General features: G+C 44.4%; 1 protein-coding gene across 2 annotated transcripts in view; it reads right to left on the bottom strand.

The window, feature by feature from the left end:
- dnah6 (dynein, axonemal, heavy chain 6) overlaps positions 1–22,862 on the bottom strand; it is a 389,182-nt gene that overhangs the window by 32,864 nt on the left and 333,456 nt on the right. For both annotated transcript variants that reach the window (XM_038804236.1, XM_038804238.1), the window contains 2 exons: positions 20,948–21,077; positions 12,768–12,895 (listed from right to left, as the gene is read on the bottom strand). In XM_038804236.1, coding sequence (XP_038660164.1) covers positions 12,768–12,895; positions 20,948–21,077 — 258 coding nt within the window. The remainder of the gene's footprint in view (positions 1–12,767; positions 12,896–20,947; positions 21,078–22,862) is intronic.

Below are 22,862 nucleotides of genomic sequence, written 5' to 3' on the forward strand. Positions count from 1 at the left end.
TCCCCAAAGGTGCGGAATTCTCAGCACTTTTGGGGCCAAGCCCTCACATTGAGGGGTAGGCCCGTGCCGGAATGGTTGCCGCTCCACCGACCGCCGCGACTTTGGCACCCCGCCAGCCGGGGCCGAAACGCCTTCGCCGGCCGGCAGAAGTCCACGCATGCGCTGGCACATCAGCGGCTGCTGACATCATACCGGCGCATGCGCAAGGGAGGGGGTCACTTCCGGCTGTGCCATGGTGCAGGCCATGGCGGGGCGGAAGAAAAAGAGTGCCCCCGCGGCACAGGCCCACCCACCGTGGGGGTACCCCCGGGATCAGATCGCCCAGCGTCCCCCCCCCAGGACCCCGGAGCCCGCCCGCGCCACCAATCCCGCTGGCACCAGAGGTGTTTTGATTCCCACCGGCGGGAAAGGCCCGTCAGCAGCGGGACTTTGGTCCATCGCAGGCCGGAGAATCGCTGCAGGGGGCCCGCCAACTGGCGCGGTGCGATTCCCGCCCCTGCCGAATCTCCGGGGGGGGGGGGGGGCGGAGAATTCGGGGACACGGCGGGGGCGTTATTGACGCTGGCCCAGGCGATTCTCCGACCCGGCGGGGGGTCGGAAAAATCCGCCCCATGTGTCTCACACAATTAAACAAACTGACAATGCATAACTATCTACATATGTATATTGATGCACGGATTAGGCTGCAATAGCTGGTGTATAGCCCATCACAGCTCCCCACCCAACTAATCCGTTGGAAATAAAGCTGAGCTTCAAAAGTCAGTTCTAGGCTAAATGGTAATAAAGTCCTGGAATCCTATGTTCGGCCTGCTCAGGTACCCTAAGTACCATGATTACACTGGTTGGTGGTGTTGTAGTCTTTCTCAAAAACACTGGTGGCAAGATGGGACGTTTCATCTTTGTGTTCATCAGGTGCAGGATTCGTTGCGCTGGCTGCTGTGGGAATCTCCATGTCTGCTGCATGCAGGCACCTAGTGCCATTAGCTGGATGATTGAAGTGGTGCGTTAACTGTTGGTGCCGGTTCTGATACATGCAGAAGGTGACAGCGATTGCACACACAATGGCCACTGTCTGAGGTTACCATGTAGCTGTTTGGTTCAGGACATTACTATGTACCACCGGCAGCTAGTCCAGGCCATGTGCCATCTGAATCTTGACCATCTGACCTCATCCATAGTGCATTTTGTTTTTCAATCGACGTTGCACGAGGGCCTCATTCAAGGTCGTTTCAAGTTCAGGCTCTAGCTGAGCTTTGGCAGTAGGAATCATAGTCCTGTTGTGCCTGGAGAAAGGTTATTGTGCTGATGAGGATACGCCCTGCCGTGATAGATTTTGCAGGCTAAGGAACGCAGCAGCGTTGTCTATGCGATCCCGTGAACATTTCTCAAGACGTTGTTGACTGAGTGAATTGCCTGTTCTGCCAAACCAGTGGACTGTGGATTTGGGGGACTGCTCGTCATATGCTCGAAGTTCCGTGTGAATGCAAAGTTGCAAAATCCAGCAAAGAAGAATTGGCGGTCATTGTCTGTCATGAGCCTCTGTGGGATGCCGTGTGTTGCAACGTGTCTCTTAAGCTTGTTTGGCAGGTAGTTGAGTTCAAACCACCCAGGATACGAATGAACGCAGACTAAGGGAGAATTTTCTGGCTGTTCTCATCAGTGGGATCTTCCGGTCCCTCCACTGTCAAACCCCTACCACGGGTTTCCTGGCGGTGGAGCGTGGCTTCGATGGGAAATCCATCGAAAGCGGTGGGACCAGAATATCCTGCTGCCAGCCTATGGCAGGCCACATCCTGCCACCCAGAAACACACTGAGGGGGGCATGGGAAATTCCACCGAGTGTTGTTTACCATTCCATTTGAAGATGTCAGCCGCTATGAATGACCGTGGGAGTTCCGGGACCTTGCACAAATGCAACGGTTCCTTTCCTGGATGCAGCTCGGGTCCACTGCATAGGAGCTAGCGCCCCCAACGGGAATACAAAGCTCATGCAATTCAGTCCCGGCGTCAACAGTTTGTCTCTCAAATGGAGAATCCCGCCCATCCTCTGTTTCTTGCTCCACAGATGCTGCCAGAGTTTATCAAGCATTTTCTGTTTTTATTATAAACAATAATTTGATGGTTCTTCCAATTATATTAAATTAGGCACCTCTTCCAACATGTTTTAGAGAGACACTTTTCTCTGACCTCTTTCCACTCTGCATGGTGGCTGACTTGTCATTATACCCTTCCCTGCTCCTGGTATTGAGCTGCAAAAAGCAGTAGGCAGCAATATTGGACAGAGTAACCTCCTCAGGGTGGCAATCTCTGGTGGATTGCTACTCGTGACAGACTTAACCCACGCTGGTATTCCAAAGCACCTGTTTCGCCCAATCATCCACATTCAGGATGAGTGAGACAGGAACAGCAAAGTACTGCCTCGGCTGCAGCCGCGAGGAGAAACTAGAGCAAAGAGAGGTACAAAATGCCCCCTTTTTATGGCACTAGCTACTGTAAAGCAGGTGTTTAGAGGGACATAGTACATAGAACATACAGTGCAGAAGGAGGCCATTTGGCCCATTGAGTCTGCACCGGCCCACTTAAGCCCTCACTTCCACCCTATCCCCATAACCCAATAACCCCTCCTAACCTTTTTGGTCACTAAGGGCAATTTATCATGGCCAATCCGCCTAACCTGCACGTCTTTGGACTGTGGAAGGAAATCGGAGCACCCGGAGGAAACCCACGCAGGCATGGGCAGACTCCGCACAGACAGTCATCCAGCGGGGACAATTAAAAGGTATGTGGCCCGAGAACTGTGGTGGGGGGGGGGGGGGGGAAGAGGGAAGATCGGGTAGGACCGGACAGGGGCGGTTGGTTGGTTGGGGGGGGGGGGGGGGGGGGGGGGATGGAGAGAGGGAGTCAGTCAGGAGCTCAAAAAGTCGCATATTGATTCATTGAAATTCAAATCAATTATTGTCGTGGAGAAATTAGATTCTCTGTTACAGCTCTGTTCAGCTGTTACAAAGTTCATTGTCTGAACTGCATTATTCAATTTTAATTGTGATTAAAAGCTGTTGTAAAATTAATTAAAATGCCACAAGGCACAAACTAATTTGACAAAAATTGTGTCTGGAGAAAAGTAATTTTCAGCATGTACTTAAAGTCATAAAAACGTCGAGGACAAGACATTCAACAACAGGTACAACATGGGAACCAAGGCGTCCAATATGGTGGGTAGTTTGCGCATGCACATTCTGCCCCACACCACCCACCATCTCAGTATGGGTATCGAAAGAGGTGTTGAGGATCCACTCCGAACGCAGGCAGTATTCCCGTTGCATACTAAAGTACGCAAACTACCACTTGTTTGATGGCCCATTTAACAAATTCCTTTTCCCTGAAAGTTGATGGCACTGAATCGACTGCGTGAGGAAGATCTGGGTCTACATGCAACTTAAACAACGATCCTTAAAAGGATCACGACAGACTGCCATCAAGGTAGGTTTTTCAAAAAAAAAATACACCTCACTGTTAAGCTAGAATCACATAGAATTTGAAAACTAGTTTCTCTGAAAATGTGACATTTTACTGCAGTTGTCTTTTAAAGGTCTTGGATTCAAAATTCTAATCAGACATCATGACAAAAACAGAAGGGCAACCAGGGAATCATTTTGCTTCAAATGTCTGCCTCAGATGCTATCAATGCACTATCTTTTCTTGTCTTTTGAAAAACGCAACAACTCAAGAAACAGCTTCAGTAGAAGATATGATGTGAAGTTCAGAAACTAGAAGCACCAAGTTTTCCTCAGTTAAAATGATGGAGGTGCCAACATGTATGAACCTGGGGCGGCATTCTCCCCTACCCGGTGTGACGGGGGGTCCCGGCGTAGGGGAATGGCGCCAACCACTCCGGGGCTGGGCCTCCCCAAAGGTGGGGAATTCTCCGCACCTTTGGGGGCCAGCCCCACGCCAGAGCGGTTGGTACCAGAAGACTGGCGCAAAAAACCGGCGCCCCCGGCAGCGGGGCTGGCCGAAAGGCTTTCGCTGGTCTGATGTTGGCTGTGTAAGTGCTTGATGGGAACTGAATTCTCGTGGGCCTTCTGCAACAAGAATGACACAGGGCTCCCATCAGTTCTCTAGCCAGTGGGAGAGACTAGTGTTGCGAACCTTAACTAAGCCCACAGTGTCTGCTTTCATGTGTGCAGTGAGAATACTCTGCTTCACCTCACTTCTGCCTTGAACCCTCCTCCATTGTTAAATTATCCAACTATGTCTCTAATATCCAGTTCTCAACGAGCAAAAATATCCCCCAGTTAAATATTGGGAAGACCAAAAACATTGGCCGAGATTTTCCTGCAAATCGGCAAAGGCTAATGAAAGGTGGAAAAGCATTGAAGCAGTCAGCAGCAGTGGCTGTAGAGTCTAGCACTTCGGGGGGGGGGGGGGGGGGGGGGGGGGGGGGGGAAGTTCAAGGAGCAGGTATTCAAATGAGGTTCCCAACATTGAACTTTGGGAAATGCGCTCTGTCACAGTCGAGGGAGTGGACAATTGCATCATGCATTTACGCTGATGTAAAAGGCAACTTTGCTGTTATTGCAATAATTTGTGTTCCTCTTGGCGAACCTGCTTGATGCAAAGGGGAGTGGAAAATCTGCCCATTGTCTGCCTAAGACCTCAGTGAATGTTTTTAAGGCAAAGATAGACTTTTGGACAGTAAAGAAATTAAGGGTTATGGTGAGCAGACGGGTACGTGGAGCTGAGTCCACAAAAAGATCAGCCATGATTTCATTGAATGGTGGAGCAGGCTCGAGGGGCCAGCTGGCATAGTCCTGCTCCTAGTTCTTATGTCAGGGTCCTTCCTGTTTGTTCTTGTTTATTCCCTGTTTTTATTTTTGCCGGTACATTTTTGATCCATGGATGTTTAATAGACCTGTGACTTTAAGGCAAAGCAGCACATAAGCAGCGTATAATTTCAAAAAAACAGATTCCAGCAGGCTGTGCTGTTTTAGATAGGTGATTGTAGATTGGTTGGCCTCAGTGATGACTCAGTTTAATTGAGTGGCTGGTGGCCAATGAACTGGCCCAAAAGGTTGGGGTCTGTCTCATAACAGGTGGCGCTTGGATGTTATCCAAGTGGAGCCATGAGATTTATCTTTGTTTCACTTCTGGTTCTGGCAGTGGTGGGAAAGATCCAGCAAAATCCTGTCCAGAAAATAGCTGCAAAATCTCTCCAGAAAATATCCAGTTAACCCCTTCTCTCTCCAATAAGCCTCTGAATTCCTGAAAACAGGAGCTGAAGGCAGGCCACACAAGAAGAGCAAAGCCTGATGAAAGAGGGACTCTGTCTCACCAGGAAAATTGTGAGTATGGGCTGCAAATCAAGGTTCTGTGATTCCCAAGGTACTGTGGAGAAAGCCTGCAAGTACCCATAAATGAAGCAAAGACTCTTTTCTCATTCATCCTTATTACCTCCACCCCCCGCCCCCTTGTTTTTGTCTGTCCTGTGGTGTGAATAGAGGGTGGAACAGTTAAAGGGGGGTAGTAGGTTAGCTTGGTTGTTATCCAAGTGTATTTACTACATAATTTATCTATATTAATGTTGTAAATAAACAGCAGCTATGTTTCAACTGACAAACCTGGTGACTGTAATCATTGGACAGCCAAGGGCTAAAAGAGTTCAGGAATTTTTATAAGAATTATTGATTAAGTCACTTGAGTGGCATGTGGGGCTGGAATTGACCGGGCACTTGCCCAAGGTGGCATAACACCACAAGCTCAGTGTCCCAGCCATATGGTTGCTGGGGAAAGTCTGAGGCTCAATCAGATCAATCATCGTCTTGATGTCATATTTGATGAATTTTGGATTACAAAACCATGCCTTAATTAAAACTGCCAAGGGCTTTAAGGTTTAGTATCCCAAATTTAAAACAAAAAAATCTCTTCTGAATTGAAGCCTGCAAATAAATAGCAGTCTAAATTTTCATTATACCCTGAAGTATACATAATTCTAATGACATGCTGCGTTGATGTATCAGAGGTTTGAGAATGTTGGCCCCATCAAAATAAATGTGAGAAACTAAAAACCTCGAGGAGTGCAAAACGGGGTGTTGACTCACTATCACCTGCTTTATTACTCTTGCAAAGTTTGCGAATGAAATCCTTATTGCTTAAAGGAAAGGTTTATAAATGCATATTCCATTCTAGGTTCACCCCATCCTGCACCATTCTGTTTAAAAATTAGCAGAACGTGGTCACACTGAGCAACAAACATTTATCTGTGCGGAGGATTCACAATCATCCAATTTAAATTTAGAAACAAATCCATTGAAATCCCAGAGAAGCTCCAGAGAGGGTTTCTTTTTTACCATAAAGGGCCTTAATAGAAACCCAATCCTCTGGCTGAAGTGCTTCCAGAAATGATTTATCTCGGGATTCTGCTGCCGCAGGTTTTTCTTTGTGGTTAGAGTTTCTTTTTAATGGCTACATTTTTCCCGTTTCACTCACATTTCAACCAACTTTAAAACTTTTAAAAGCTACGAGTTACACTTTTATACAGTACAAACATAATACAACATCAAATCGAACCTGAGGGGGTAAGCTGTATAGAAAAAAGAACAAAGAAAAGTACAGCACAGGAACAGGCCCTTCAGCCATCCCCCCCCCCCCCCCACCCCCCCCCCCCCCCCCCCCCCCCCCCAAGCCTGCGCCGACCATGCTGCCCATCTAAACTAAAATTTTCTACACTTCCGGGGTCCGTATCCCTCTATTCCCATCCTATTCATGTATATTCATGTATTTGTCAAGACGTCCCTTAAACGTCACTACTTTCCCTGCTTTCACCACCTCCTCCGGCAGCGAGTTCCAGGCACCCACTACCCTCTGTGTAAAAAAAACTTGCCTTGTATATCTCCTCTAAACCTTGCCCCTCGCACCTTAAACCTATGTCCCCTAGTAATTGACCCCTCTACCCTGGGAAAAAGTCTCTGACTATCCACCCTGTCTATGTCCCTCATAATTTTGTAGACCTCTATCAGGTCGCCCCTCAACCTCCGTCGTTCCAGTGAGAACAAACCGAGTTTATTCAACCGCTCCTCATAGCTAATGCCCTCCATACCAGGCAACATCCTGGTAAATCTCTTCTGCACCCTCTCCAAAGCCTCCACACCCTTCTTGTAGTGTGGCAAATAGAATTGAACACTATACTCCAACTATTGCCTAACTAAGGTGCTATACAACTGCAACATAGCTTGACAATTTTTATACTTAAATATAAAATGCATATTCACAGCGTACAACACAAATTATGACAGTTACTGGGGGAAGGGAACATTATCCAGTTCTTGTGTTAAGGCAGCACCAAATTTTTATACAATATATAATTTGTCTTTCAAAAATTCAGATCAATAATTCAATATACATTTTCCCTCAATTTTGGGGACATGAAAGATTGATAAATCATGGGGATAGTGTAAAAAAAACAGACACCCTTTATTATATATTGCACAAAGTTAAATTGTTTTGTAAATGTAGTAATTTCTTTGTAGCCATTTTCCTAACATCAGTTGATTGCTCTGTGATTAATTATCCTTAAGAGTGTCAGCACTGGGCCTCCCTTTGCATCATTGTTACAGTCAATCTGTGTACTGCATGCAGGTCTAATTAGAGAACCACAAAACCTTAATTTATACAGCACATTTCGCAATGTCCCATCTCACTTCACAATTAAGTATGTCCTGAGGAGTTGTCTAGTATAATGTTGGCAATGCCATCAAATGGTGAACAGGCTTTGAAAATGAAAAAAAAAAGGCTTTTGGGGCTGAATAGCTTACTCATACACTTGATGAATATATTCATATGATATTCCGGATGGATCAGATAAGTTGGGCTCAATGGCCATTGTCACCCATAATTATCTTGCCAACAGAGGCTGGAGTACTGTTCATTTAGCTGTGAATGGAATTTCACTGTGAGCAGGCTTTATGGGGGAAAATTACCAGGACAGGAGTTCGTAATGGGCAGACAATGAATCAGGAACCTGTTTTACACTACACACAACACGTATGGGTCTTTTCCATAAACATCAATCTTGTCCTTTTGAATACTTACCTATTATCCCACTAAATCGTCATGCTTTTATGAGTTTTTGAGGTAGTGAAATATTGTGATAATGCGGTGTTGCATTGTAGATATTGAAAATATATTGGAGTGAGCAGCAGCAATCAACAGAGTCGTCAGACTTGCTGATAAAGAAAACACAGATGCAGTTGTGAACCATTCAGTTTTTGCACTCTGGCCTTTTAAAACGTGTGTCGCACAGAGAAACCCGAGGGCACCAATGCTTCTCACTGACAGTGAAGACCTGCGTTGTTTAATAGTTTCACTTTGATGTTTAGGAGTCATTTAATCTACTTTGTGAGATTACCGACAAAATAAAATCCAATTACACCCCTTATACGAAATAATTATATTAAATAAGACCATGGTTTTCTGCTGCTGCTATAGAATTGAACAGATTGAAAACAAATTGTGCAATTTATCTGGGTTGCAAGTATTGAATCCTTCCCAAAGTATATTGGTGTCCATATGGTGCAATGTGTAGAAGCCATTAATAGTGGCTGAGACAGTCACTGAAAGCATTGCCATCATTGACGTGGCGTTATAAATACCTAATGGAATATTTTCCTGTCAAATTAACAGTGAGGGTGATTATGAGTCCTCATCAGCTGTCAGTGAAAAAGGCGGTGCAGGCTCAATGGGTGGAAGTCCCAGAAGAGTGGAGGGATGAGCGGGGGGCTCTATCAGGAATACTCACCACCAGGGCAGCATGGTGGCACAGTGGTTAGCATCGCTGCCTCACGGTGCCGAGGTCCCAGGTTCGATCCCGGCTCTGGGTCACTGTCCATGTGGAGTTTGCACATTCTCCACGTGTTTGCGTGGGTTTCACCCCTCCAACCCAAAGATGTGCAGGCTAGGTGGATTAGCCACGCTAAATTGCCCTTAATTGGAAACAATGAATTGGGTACTCTAAATTTATTTTTAAAAAGGAATACTCACCGCCCACTTTGGTGTTCTTCTCTTTACAGTGCTTGATTCTGGAGTATCATGGAACCTGTCGAGTTGGCTTTTCTGCTAATAGCAATTGAGCATCAGCAGAGTCACAGACATGTCACTGTACACGGCCAAGACCAGTGCCTTGCAGAGGGCAGGGGAAGCTGGGTACATAGCCGATCTGGGAGCAGCACCACAGAGAGTGGAGTCTCTCTTAGGAGACAAAACTGGAAAAGGGTCTTCCGACTTTGGACATTCTACCTACAGGTGTTAGAGCTGCAGTGCTGGAGAAGACTGAACCTGTTCCAGAGGATGGTGGACCAACTTTGCCCTATCCTGCAAGAACTGGCACCACATGGAATGCGAGAACACCCACTGCTCACAATCCTTAAAGTAACCGCCGCTCTGAACTTCTATGCAAACAGCTCATTTCAGGGCAGGACCAGTGATGTGTGCCATCGCCCAGTCAACCACATACAAATGCATTAGGGTGGTAACAGGTGCCCTTTATGTGAGTGCCCACATGTATATAAACTTGGACTGGGAGCAGGAGAGCCAGGTGCAAGGGCCATGGGCTCTGCCTGCTCAGCAGGGATACCACATGTGTGAGGTGTGCTAGACCGCACCCATGTGGTCCTGCGGTCTACATTATGTCATGCAACACCATTCATGAACCACAAGGGATCCCACTCCCTCACTACACGATGTGACTACACGATGTGAACCCTGCAGGTGTGCATCCACTTCCCGGGGAGCGTCCATGATAGTTACATCTTAGGGCACTCTCAGACCCCTGAAGTTTCTGAAGAACAGCAGTGGCTGGAGGAATGACTCCTCGAGGACAGCGGGTACTCAATAGAAGGTGGCTGGTGACACCACTGCAGAGGTTAAACACCTGCAGAGACACTCTATAACGAGTCTTATGCTTTAACGCAAGCGCTGGATGAGCAGGCAATTGAACTGCTGAAGGTGTGGTTCCGGTTCCTGGATCAGTCAGGGGGAGCCCTCCAATACAGCCCGCAAAGGGTGTCCCATATAATTTTGGGATGGTGATAGTCAATTGCAGTCCCCCTTGACCCGGAGTCACAACACAATTGAAATTAATAAATAATTCTTAGAAAAACAACCAAAGTCTTTGACCCTGAGCTATACTTTGCCCAAGAACTACGGTGTGTTAAACATAATTAATGTTATTAATAAAAGTAACTATAATTAAGTATGTAGCAAATACAACAGGTTACCTAATATCTAATTCCTAACCCCCACTCTAGAAATCATCCCACTCAGGCAGGATCCAATCACCATCTGTTACCGGGAAAAGTACGGTCTTCTAGGTAACTAAGTGGCCACCAGCCACCCTGTCGAACCCCATCCCTCGGGTGCCACAAAGGCTGAGTTTCGCTGTTCATAAACTAGCACCATGTACTGCGTTGAAAATAGTGAATTCCTCATTATCTCTGCTGCTTGACTTAAAGATCGAGGTCCATTGAGCTTCCATTGATCGAAATGATAACGGCAAAAAATAAAGAGGAAATAAGGGAATCAAGAAAGAACGTTACAACCATATTAAAGGTGATGTATAAAAAGAGGTTTTTGTTGCTGTCAACTTTGTTGGAATATTTCTACTCATCCAAGGAACTCCATTATTTTCTGTTTATACCTTTCTCAATGTTCGACCCCTGTCCCGCCAATTATTATTTGGATTGATCCAGGCAAGTCTCTTTTCATTTCACTCACTGATGAAAGCATCAGTTCATTGTACCAATAAACTTTGACTGAGAAGAATATTCTGCAAGGCCCTTTTTCAAATTTGATTTCGAAGCTTCAAGCCACAAAAGTAAGGTTATATTACTTGCATTTTTGGTCCCCACATTACTTTTTTCTTGGTACTGCAATGAACCCACTATTCACCTGTGAACTTTTACTTCCTTTCATACAGCCAACACAACAAACTTGAACTAATCTTTAGGCACTAATGCAGTGCTGCTTTTAGAAATAAGTTCGTATTTCAGACTGCTAAGCATTAGCAAGTGTTAGCAGCAATCATTCATTGCCCTGTGGCTATCATTTTTATCATAAAATATGCAGACTAGAAGTACTCTAGAAAATTTAAATGCAAAACATTAGTCAGGCAAAAGGATAGATAGACCACATTAAATATTAATCAATGATATTCACAGATTAAAATTAAAATTGTATCTGATTGATATTTTATGATCAGTTATACATTGAACTACATTACAGCCTTAACAAGGTTGAAACGATTGGTGAAGATAAAATCAAATCTAATTTGAACCAGTTATGATGACTGAATCAATTTTGGCAAGCAATTTTCTCTGATGACAAAACAGGTAAACAAATAAACATTTCAAAGAAAGGAGAGGAATAGGATTTTTTCAAGAAAGATAGGGATATTTAGATACTACTCAAATGAGATGAAAATCGCTTCTTGTCACGAGTAGGTTTCAATGAAGTTACTGTGAAAAGCCCCTAGTCGCCACATTCCGGCGCCTGTCCGGGGAGGCTGGTACGGGAATTGAACCGTGCTGCTGGCCTGCTTGTCTGCTTTAAAAGCCAGCGATTTAGTCCAGTGAGCTAAACCAGCCCCATTATACGGGAGTGCCATTATAACACTTCCCTTTTGATTTTTTGCAAAGAATACAGGCCCCCAAAAAACCCCTATGGACTTTACATTATGTTATTCAAAAGGAGTCCGCAAGAGAGGTAAAGCAAACGCAATTAAAATCTGCAGGAACAGTTAATGTTGGGCTACGGGCAAACTCCCCTGTTCTGCTTTCAAATAACGCTACAGGATGTTTTACTCAACGAGGACAGACATGACTGGTTTAATGTCTCACCTAAAAGACAGCATATCCACTGGTGGAGCATTCCCTCAGTGTTGCACTCAAGTGTCAGTCTGGATTATGTGCTCAGGATTGTGGAGTGACCTATTACCCCTGACTCATAGAAGGGTTCTACCACCGCCTAATTGGTGTCCTACAGGCTGCTCCTGCACAAAATGTTTTGTACCTATTTTCGCACTGGCAAAGAAGATGCCAAAGCTGTTGAAAAGGGCTCGTGAGCGTGGTAACTCGGCAGTCACCAATTTCAGGTGAGCGTGTCAGACGGCTAACAGAAAATCCTATCCAAAATAATTAAGGGCACTAAATATGGCATGAGAGATCATGACCCAACCTTCATTGCCACAATGCTCATTTTATTAGATTTAAATATACATTCCAAAGCTAAATTTTCTCCCCTACATTTTCCGCTCTTATAACCTTACTTAGAGGTCATTGTAGCAGATTGTCTCACTGATTCCGGAGGTGAGCATGATAGTCTATGCTCATCTTTTTGTTTCATATGGCAATATGTCTCTGAATATCATAACTAACATGCTAAATACAATTTAAAAAATAAAAGTACAGCAGAATTGTCGCAATAAATACCACTTTCATGCATTTTTGACGTGCAAATAAATGTTTCCCAAGCAATGCTAGAGAATAATAGCAATTATTTACCTTTGGGAAATACGTAAGGCTGATTAAAAATTTAAAAATTTGTAAAATTAATGGACACAGTGAACTCAAGTTAGGAAAGCAAAAAGAAAATTAATAAACTAATCCAGTCTTCAGTTAAATGCAAGAAGGGCCGCAATTGACCATCACGTGCTGTTTTGTCATTGAGAATGTGAGAACTGTACTGTTTGAATTATTATTTATAAATCTGTTACTTACTTTTAGCACGACCAGGAGACCATTAAAACGGTCAACCTCTTGACCAAGTACGGTGGTTAATGAATTCAAGCGTCCTTTCCTGTCTCTAACAAATAGAGTTTCGATTGCAACCTCAAGGTCAAGTTTTTCTGAAATAATATTTGAAACGAATATTGAGCAAGTTCTTCCCACAGTCTCACACTGAAATAATAGTACAGAGGAATTACCTTTTTAGGGGTTGCATTCAGGAATTAAGTTTTGGCAGGCATCTAGGGTTTCCAGTTTTTCCAGACTGTTCTGAAGTCTACAAATTGAAGACTGATGTCTTGGACATGGTTGCGGGTAAGATGAAGAACCAGGGAGAAAAATCGCTCAACCAGTTCATTGATGCATTCAGTGTTGGTCATGCGAGCGTGACCAATGGCAACACTACCCTCAAGTTAGTCTGATTGACATTACCATAGCAATCAAACCAACCAAACCGACATTTGACTCGCAGCCTTTTGCAATAATATGGTTTCAATGATGAATCTCAAAGACTTCTTAAAATGTAAAATTTGACTGTTCCTGTTTTCAGACACGGGTGTTCATGACCCATGATTAGCTTGCACCCGGTCTTCTTGAGGCAGGCAGCAAGCACATTTTGTCCTTTTTCCTCATTTCAATGATTTCAAGATGCAATCCAGCACCAGTCCCACTTCTGGCAGGTTGCATGCTAATCAGCGGCCCCGGCTGCCTGCATGGTTAGCATGTGTTTCAAATAACCTGCCCTTCTTAAAGGAAGCCTTCCAATCTTAAAGGGAAGCTGCACAGATTATTCAGAAGCTGCTGATGACTGCGTAGAAAGTAGCTAGAAAGGGGTAAGAGGGAAAACAGATGACTCCCTGGCTTTACGATACAGTTCTAGAGATTTCTGCACAAGAAGCAGAATGGAGGAGAAAAACAATGGGTTGGATTCCATGGAGAGGGTAGACATTCCACAGCCAGGGCCAGAAGTGGGATATGATCTGGTTTTGGCAGGCAGCGGGACCCAGGGTAGCATTTTGCTGACGATGGCCAATTAAATGGCTGTCACCGATACCGGCATCCAATTAAAGACGACTACCTACACCCAAGAGCTGCTGGTCCAATCAGAGGACTGGCAGCTCAGCAGCCTAATAGAACATATAGTGCAGAAGGAGGCCATTTGGCCTATCGAGTCTGCATCAACCCCATTTAAGCACTCACTTCCACCCTATCCCTGTAACTCAATAACCCCATCTAACCTTTTTGGACACTAAGGGCAATTTAGCATGAACAATGCACCTGACCTGCATGTTTTTGGGCTGTGGGAGGAAACCGGAGCACCCGGAGGAAACCCACGCAGACACAGGGAGGATGTGCAGTCTCTACACAGACAGTGACTCAGCGGCGAATCGAACCTGGACCCTGGCGCTGTGAAGCCACTGCGCTACCGTGCTGCCTCAGCAGCATCAATGACAGTGATGGCCATTACTGAGGCCACAGCTGTAAGGGGAGAGCACCTCAATAGCTGATCGCCCTCAAAGACAGGTATGTGAGGTTGTTCAGGACCCCCCCCACCTCCACTACCATTTATATAAAAGGGATTCTATTCAACTTGCGGATCCACATGTTCAGACGAGAGTGATTCAGAGAGGGGCATTAACTTGATTCGAGTGACCCGGACTGATGGAACAAACGTAAAAGCCGTCTGACTGGTTGTCGGTGTCACAATCTGGATCTTGCCTTGGAAACAATGAATAGGCAGAGATATAATTTCAACTCCAGGTGGTGGGTGAACTGGAGAAAATGGCTGCAGGTAGTGGCAGTCCACATATCTGTTGCCCTTGTTCTTCTAGATGGTGGAGGTCACAAGTTTGGAAGGTATGAACAAAGGAGACTTGGCAAGTTGCAGCGATGCGTCTTGTGTATGGTGCTCTTTGTTGTCACTGTGTGCCCATGGTGGAATGAGTGCCTGTTTGAGATTGTCGATGGGGTGCCAATTGTTTTGGATAGCAGTGTGGTTCTTGAATGTTATTGAAGCTGCACTCATCCAAGCGAATGAAGAATATTCCATCACTGCTGGCTTGTGCCTTGTTGATAGTCAACAAGGCTGAAAGGCCAAATGGCCTCCTCTTGTTCTTATCTTCTGTCAAGCTTTGCGGAGGCACGAGGTGAATTACTTACCTAGCTCTGGCTTGCTCTTGGAGCCACAGTATTCCTGTCTAGTTAATTTTCTGGTCAATAGTAACCAACATGTTAAAGATGGGGGGGGGGGGGTGGTTATGGGGGCAAGGGGTGGAAATCAGCATTGGTAAAGCTATAGAACACCATGAGAAGTTGCTCTTGTTTTGGAGATGGTCATTGCCTGGCACTTGCGTGGTGTGAATGTAACTTGGCACTTATCAGTTCAAACCTGAATGCTATCCAGGTCTTGCTGTGGGAATATCTTAAATAAGGAAGAGGTCCCCATCTATAACAAAAACAGGTTCACACTGGCGAGGGAAGATACCACATTTGGGATGTGGAGGGAGAACAGAGGGGCACTGAGAGTGACAGACATGTATATGGACAATAGACCGGCAACGGTGGGGGAACTCTCAGAGACGATCCAACTCCTGAAAGTGACCAAACGCAGACTTTCTCTGCAGGGAAACATAAATGTTCCCCCAGAGACCCGGACATACATTTCTGATCACAATGGTAGGGCTGGACTGATTAGGGAGCAACAAATGTGGCGCGACATCTATGGACGAGACCAGACGGACATGGGAGGAGAAGCTGGACATGGAGGTAGGGAGAGAACTCTGGGTTGAGGCACTGCACAGGATTAACTCCACCTCTTCTTGTGTCGGCTAAGCCTGATGCAGCTCAAGGTGGTGCATAGAGCGCACCTTACTAAAACATGCATGTGTGAGTTCTTGCCAGATGAAATGAAATTAATGAAATGAAAATCGTTTATTGTCACAAGCAGGCTTCAAATGAAGTTACTGTGAAAAGCCTCTAGTCGCCACATACCGGCGCCTGTTCGGGGAGGCTGATACGGGAATCAAACCGTGCTACTGGCCTGCCTTGGTCTGCTTTCAAAGCCAGCGATTTAGCCCTGTGCTAAACAGATGTGGAGGATAAGTGCGAGTGGTGTAATAAGAACATAAGAACTAGGAGCAGGAGTAGGCCATCTGGCCCCTCAAGCGTGCTCTGTCATTCAATGAGGTCATGGCTGATCTTTTGTGGACTCAGCTCCACTTTCCGACCCGAACACCATAACCCTTAATCCCTTTATTCTTCAAAAAACTATCTATCTTTATCTTAAAAACATTTAATGAAGGAGCCTCAATTGCTTCACTGAGCAAGGTATTCCATAGATTCACAATCCTTTGGGTGAAGAGGTTCCTCCTAAACTCAGTCCTAAATCTACTTCCCCTTATTTTGAGGCTATTTCCCCTAGTTCTGCTGTCACCCGCCAGTGGAAACAACCTGCCCGCATCTGTCCTATCTATTGCCTTCAGAATTTTATATGTTTCTATAAGATCCCCCCCCCCGTATCTTTCTAAATTCCAACGAGTACAGTCCCAGTCTACTCAACCTCTCCTCGTAATCTAACCCCTTCAGCTCTGGGATTAACCTCGTGAATCTCCTCTGCACACCCTCCAGCCCCAGTACGTCCTTTCTCAGGTAAGGAGACCAAAATTGAACACAACACTCCAGGTGTAGCCTCACTAACACCTTATACAATTGCAGCATAACCTCCCTAGTCTTAAACTCCATCCCTCTAGCAATGAAGGACAAAACTCCATTTGCCTTCTTAATCACCTGTTGCACCTGTAAACCAACCTTTTGCAACTCATGCACTAGCACACCCAGGTCTCTCTGCAATCAGTAGCTAGTCGTGTCCCTCAGGGATCTGTGATGGGCCCACAATTGTTCACAATTTATATAGATGATTTGGAGTTGGGGATCAAGTGCAATGTGTCCAAGACGCAGACGACACTAAGGTGAGTGGTAAAGCAAAAAGTGCAGAGGATACCGGAAGTCTGCAGAGGGATTTGGATAGGTTAAGTGAATGGGCTAGGGTCTGGCAGATGGAACACAATATTGACATGTTTTAATATTTTATCATTTAAATAATAATCCCATTTGCTGTGATTCCTACCAAAATGGATGACCTCACATTTGTCAACATTGTGTTCCCTCTGCCAGACCTGCTGGGTCAGTCATGTCTTTCACTCGGGACTGGATTCAAAGACTAGAGGGGTCGCGATCCTGATCAATTTGAGGCGGGTAGAATAGTTTCAGATGTGGGAGATCGGTACATTATGGTCAGTGGGAAACTGGAGGGTGTGCAGGTGGTATTAGTAAATGTGTATGCGCCAAATTGGGGTGATGTGGAGTTTATAAAGAGGATGCTGGGGAAAATACTGGACCTGGACTCGCACAGGTTGGTCATGGGAGGGGTCTTCAACACAGTTATTGACCCTGGCTTGGACCGGTCAACCTTGAAAACAGGTAGGGTGCCAGCAATGGTAAAGGAACTAAAAGGGTTCATGTAGCAGATGGGGGGGGGGGGGTTGATTGATCCACGGTGGTGGATCGATGGAGATTTGGGCAGCCGTTGGTGAAGGAGATCTCCTTCTACTCACACGTGCATAAAGTGTACTCCCGGATCCATTTTTTAATTCTGAGCAGGGCCTTACTGGCAGGGGTGGTGGACACTGGGTACTTGGCGATCACAATCTCAGACCATGCTCCACACTGGGTTGACCTGCAGGTCAGTAAAGACAGTAACCAGCGCCCGCACTGGAGGTTAGATATGGGACTTTTGGCTGACAAAGTGGTGTGCGAGCAGCTGAGGAAATATATTCAGAACTACCTGCAGGTCAACGACTCGGGGGAAATTTCAGCAGCGATGGACTGGGAAGCACTGAAGGCGGTGGTCAGAGGGGAGCTGATCTCGATAGGACCTATAGGGAGAAGGTGGACAGGGCAGAGACGAACTGACTGGTTAAGGAGATACTACAGATCGATAGGAGGTATGCGGACACGAGAGCCAAATATGTGAATCACTTTTATACAGGATTTAAATCATTCAGCCAATTGCAGGGATGTATTTTGCCCAAAAGGATTCATGAACTGGCAATCGATGGTAATGTGGAACAAACATTAGATACCACCAGTCAGTTTTAAATGTAAAACATTCATTCAACGAGATGAAAAGACCTCATTAATTCAAGATTAATTTTTTAAACATAAAAATTACACTTAAAACCAATCGCCATTACATGTAACATTGGTTATACAATAGGCCACAGAAGCAAATAGCCATTTGAAAACCAACCCATAACTTTCCATCTATAAATTTTGAGCATGCAATTAAAAATATGCCTTAATCAAAATTACTGCAATTTTAGTTGTTAAATGAGCTGTTGCTCCTCAATGAGAGAAATAATACTTCAGTTAATTTGGCACAAAAAAAACTATTTAGCTTCCAATATACTATAGTGTATTTAGTTGAGCTCATTGGGGGGCTGGATTACTGAGGATATGAATACAGCCCAGGACTGCAAACAATTTTGGAGATTACTTGATGAGTTTTATGCCTGACAAGGTACTCTTATGCATAATGGGAAAATATGGAATAAAGGTAAAATAAAAATTGGGATTAATGTAGATCGGGGTGCCCAATTCACTCTCACCTTCATACACTATTTCACAATCAGAAATATGCCCAATGTGTTTTTCTTGCACAATGCAAACTCATGACATAACATGAGAGTGAAGTTGCCGAACTGATGGTGCACCTTACTTAGATTATCATAGAATTTACAGTGCAGAAGGAGGCCATTCGGCCCATCAAGTCTGCACCGGCTCTTGGAAAGAGCACCCTACCCAAGGTCAACACCTCCACCCTGTCCCCACAACCCAGTAACCCCACCCAACACTAAGGGCAATTTTGGACACTAAGGGCAATTTTATCATGGCCAATCCCCCTAACCTGCACATTTTTGGACTGAGGGAGGAAACCGGAGCACCCGGAGGAAACCCATGCACACACGGGGAGGATGTGCAGACTCCGTACAGACAGTGACCCAAGCCGGAATCGAACCTGGGACCCTGGAGCTGTGAAGCAATTGTGCTATCCACACAGAAGGTGATGTGAGGCCACCTGGACTGAGGTGCATCATAATGCTTCCAACTTTTTAGCGGTTGACCAACGTGAAGCAAACTACAAGACGTGTCCAGCAACCCAACCTTTCAGTGTACTTTTTTAGGTTATCAACTGTTGGCAAAGAGCAAATGCTTCTTTCGGTGCATTGCTAAGATAACAGTGCATGTGTGCAAGTACATATGCACAGATTGCTGCTTTTTGGTTAGAGAGTGGTGCACATGGAAGAATATAATGCAGCAGTTACCTCTACTGATTAAGGGAAAATCTCAAACAACACCTTCAGTATAATAATGCCATAAAGGTGAAAGTACCTGTGTGTGCGTGTATAATATCCAAGGCGCTTCAGAAAATAGTTATCAAACAAAATTACGAGCGTAGATTATTCAATTTAGGGCTGTATTCCCTGGAATTTAGAAGGTTAACTGATGATATGATCAACGTTTCGAAGATATAAAGGGGAACAGATAGGACAGAGTCGAGGAGTAAGGGACAGAGCATAAAATTTAGAACCAGACCTTTTAAGTGTGAAATTGACAAAGACAACGGGTGGTAGTAATTTGGAATTTACTTGACGCCAGATCAGTTATTAGTTTTAAATTTTTGTTAAGTAAAGGTATTAAGAGATATGGGACCACACCGGGTTTATGGAGTTCGATCACAGATCATTCATGATAAAATTGAATGGCAGAACAGGTACAAGGAGCTAAATGGCCTACTTCTATTCCCACATTCCTGAAATCTGACACTGGGCCACACAGAGGCATTAGCTGGACAGGATTTGGTAAAATGGTGGAACTTAAGGAGGGTCTTAAAAGAGGAGAGAAAAGGATAAGGAAGGCAGTAATGTGTGGTATTGTCCCTGGATTAGTAATCCAACGACCTTGGGCAAAAACTGGGACTTGGGTTCAAATCTTACCGTGGCAAATGGTGAAATTTGAATTTAAAAAAAAAATCCAACGTTATCCATGAAACCATTGTCAATTGTCGTAAAGACCCATCTGGTCCACCAATGTCCTATAGGCAAGGAAATCTGCCACCCTAACCTGATCTGGCCTACATGTGACTCCAATGCATTTGACTTTCAAATGCCCTCTGAAATGGAGGCCAGTTGGAGATGAGCAATAATTGCTGGCCTGGCCAGCAATGCCTACAGCCCGCAAATTAATTTAAAAAAAATTAAAAACAGAGTTGGGAAGGGATTTCCAGGGCTCAGCGCCTAGGGAGCTGAAGGCATTGTCATCAGTGTTGGAGTGTCAAAAAAACAAACAAATTGGGGTTGGACAGGAAGCCAGAAATGGAGGAACACATTTTTCTCTGAGGATTGTACGGTTGGGGGAGATTACAGAAATATGGAGGAGCGAGGTCGTGAATGGATTTGAAAAGACGAATGAGCAATAAAATGCATGCATAGGTCCCTTTTCACAATTCAACATTATTTTAAAATAATGTTAGAGAATTCTAATTGCCCCTCAGGTTGGTAAGAACTTTACAGAAATTACTATTTACCACGTAGCATTTCTTCCACAAAGCTATTGGATTAGAGAGGATATTGTGGTGGAAGCTATTCACTTGCATATTATTTATTTTCTTTTAAAGACTGTTAGTTGGTAGATTTCATCATAGATGCTTTTGAATGGGTGGCACAGTGGCGCAGTGGTTAGCACTGCTGCCTCATGGCACCAAGGACCCGGGTTCGATCCCAGCCCCGGGTCACTGTCCCTGTGGAGGTTGCACGTTCTCCCTGTGTCTGCGCGAGTTTTGCCCCCACAACCCAAAGATGTGCAGGTTAGGCGGATTGGCCACGCTAAATTGCCCCTTAATTGGGAAAAAAAAAATTGGATACCCTAAATCATATTTTTAAAAAATAGATGCATTTGAAGTTATTCTGAGTGAAAAGTTATTTACAAAATGCAAACACATTGTTAAGTCCATTCAAAACCATCTTCAAAAGTTAGGGAGTCAGCTAACAGTTTCAGGAAAAAAAGTTACTTTCCGTGGCTGATGCACGAGTTTGAGCAAATATTTGTGCATTTACCTGGAATTTTAGATAGGATGGAATCTGCTAATTCCTGAACAATTTCGTCACTGCTTTTGCCAGTTCCACGTGCCATAATATTGGGCTGTACCACAAGGACTGTCCCTGTCATTTTGTTGGTTTCTTTTCTCTATAATAAGAAGTGATGAATTAATATATTGTCCATCATTTCAGATATTTACATTCAGAAAAGAGCTTTATTGCACTTTATTGTATCGCATATTAAATTTAAAGGCATCCAGCATGAACTGCTCTAAATGACAATCATAAATTTCACCACTATTTAACATTCTCTCCCAGTAATAACTCCACCACCTATTCCAATCTTACCAACTTTCTGTGCTCTTTTCTCTTTTCTCCTCAATTGTTCATTTACGTCCTTCTTGAATAATATTGCTGGCTCAGCTTCAAAAGCTATTTATAGTAATGAAGTCCCTATTTTAATAATCATTCACTGAAGTTACTTTTCTAACCCTTTTCTCTATTTACGCTTTTAATATTATTCCTAAATTTATACACCTAAGTTACCAATTTTCTGACTGGTTAAGATCACCACTTATCTTTGTAAATTCTGCTGAAACTTTACACAGTTCAATTGAACCTCTTTAACCTTTCTCTAATTAATAGGCTTTCCAAGTCATATCAGGTCCTCTCACCCTCATAGCATCTTAGTATATCTATACTGCAATTTTTCCAAATGATTTCTTCTGAATGGGGTGCCAAATCAGTACTCAATGCTCAAACTGCAGCCAAACTAATCTCGTATCTATTTAACATTGCCTTCTTTGTATTGTGCCCCTATATAAAACACAGGATTGTATTTTTCTGACATAACATAAGAATAACATAAGAACTAGGAGCGGGAATAGGCAATTCAGTCCCTCGCACCATCTCCGCCATTCAATATGATCATGGCTGATCTTACCTCAGCCTCAACTCCATTTTCCCACCCATTCTCCATAACCCTTCAACCCATTACTAATTAAAAATCTGTCTATCTCCTCCTTAAATTTACTCAATAACCGGGCATCCACCGCATTCTGGGACAGTAAATTCCAGAGACTCACGACCCTTTGAAAGAAGTAATTTCTCCTCATCTCGGTTTTAAATTTGCTACACCTTATCCCAAAACTATAACCTCTCATTCGAGATTGCCTCACAAGAGGAAGCATCTGCTCTATGTCTACCTCCGACACCAACCTTTTTTCAAAGATCTGTGTAACCAAACCCCTAAACTTGCTTCTTCTAATCCACATTTATAGTTGAAGTTAATTTCCATTCTCTGTCTTTTGCCCCCCAAAATGTACATGCCTTTATCAAGACGACAGCAAAGACATGTTTTAAGAAGATGTGTCTTGTTGCACTTTCAACTGCTTCTGATTTTACATTTACACTGATAACAGTTTTGTTAATTTTGGCCACAGTTTTCTTCCTTCCCGCACGGTGGTAGTTCCAAAGGTTTTGAAACCTCTATGCTTCTCCTCATACATGGAGTGAATGCTGTCAGAGTGACACCTGCAAATAGCCTTTATCTCACCGAACACTTCCCCATGCACGTTTTCAGGTAATGATCAGAAAAAGCTCAACTTTGTGCAGGTTAGGTGGATTGGCCATGATAGAATTATCCCTTTGTGTCCAGGGATGTGCAGGTTAGGTTATGGGATGGACCGGGAGGGGGTGGACAAGGGAGTGTAAATTGGTAAAGTGCTCATTCAAAAGGTCGGTGCAGATACGATGGGCTAAGTGGCCTCCTGCACTGTAGGGATTCGGTGTTCTGTTCCTTCAACCACGTGCCAATCAGGTAGTGGTGTGAAACCGGGAATCCAGGGTGGTAGTCTCGCCTACCGAGAGATGCCGGCCAGTCAGAATCCGGTGGCTATTGTGCTCAGCACCACCTCTGGGGAGGCCGTGTCTT

The sequence above is a fragment of the Scyliorhinus canicula genome, chromosome 8 (assembly GCF_902713615.1).
Source record: "Scyliorhinus canicula chromosome 8, sScyCan1.1, whole genome shotgun sequence".
NCBI classification, from domain to species: Eukaryota; Metazoa; Chordata; class Chondrichthyes; order Carcharhiniformes; family Scyliorhinidae; genus Scyliorhinus; species Scyliorhinus canicula.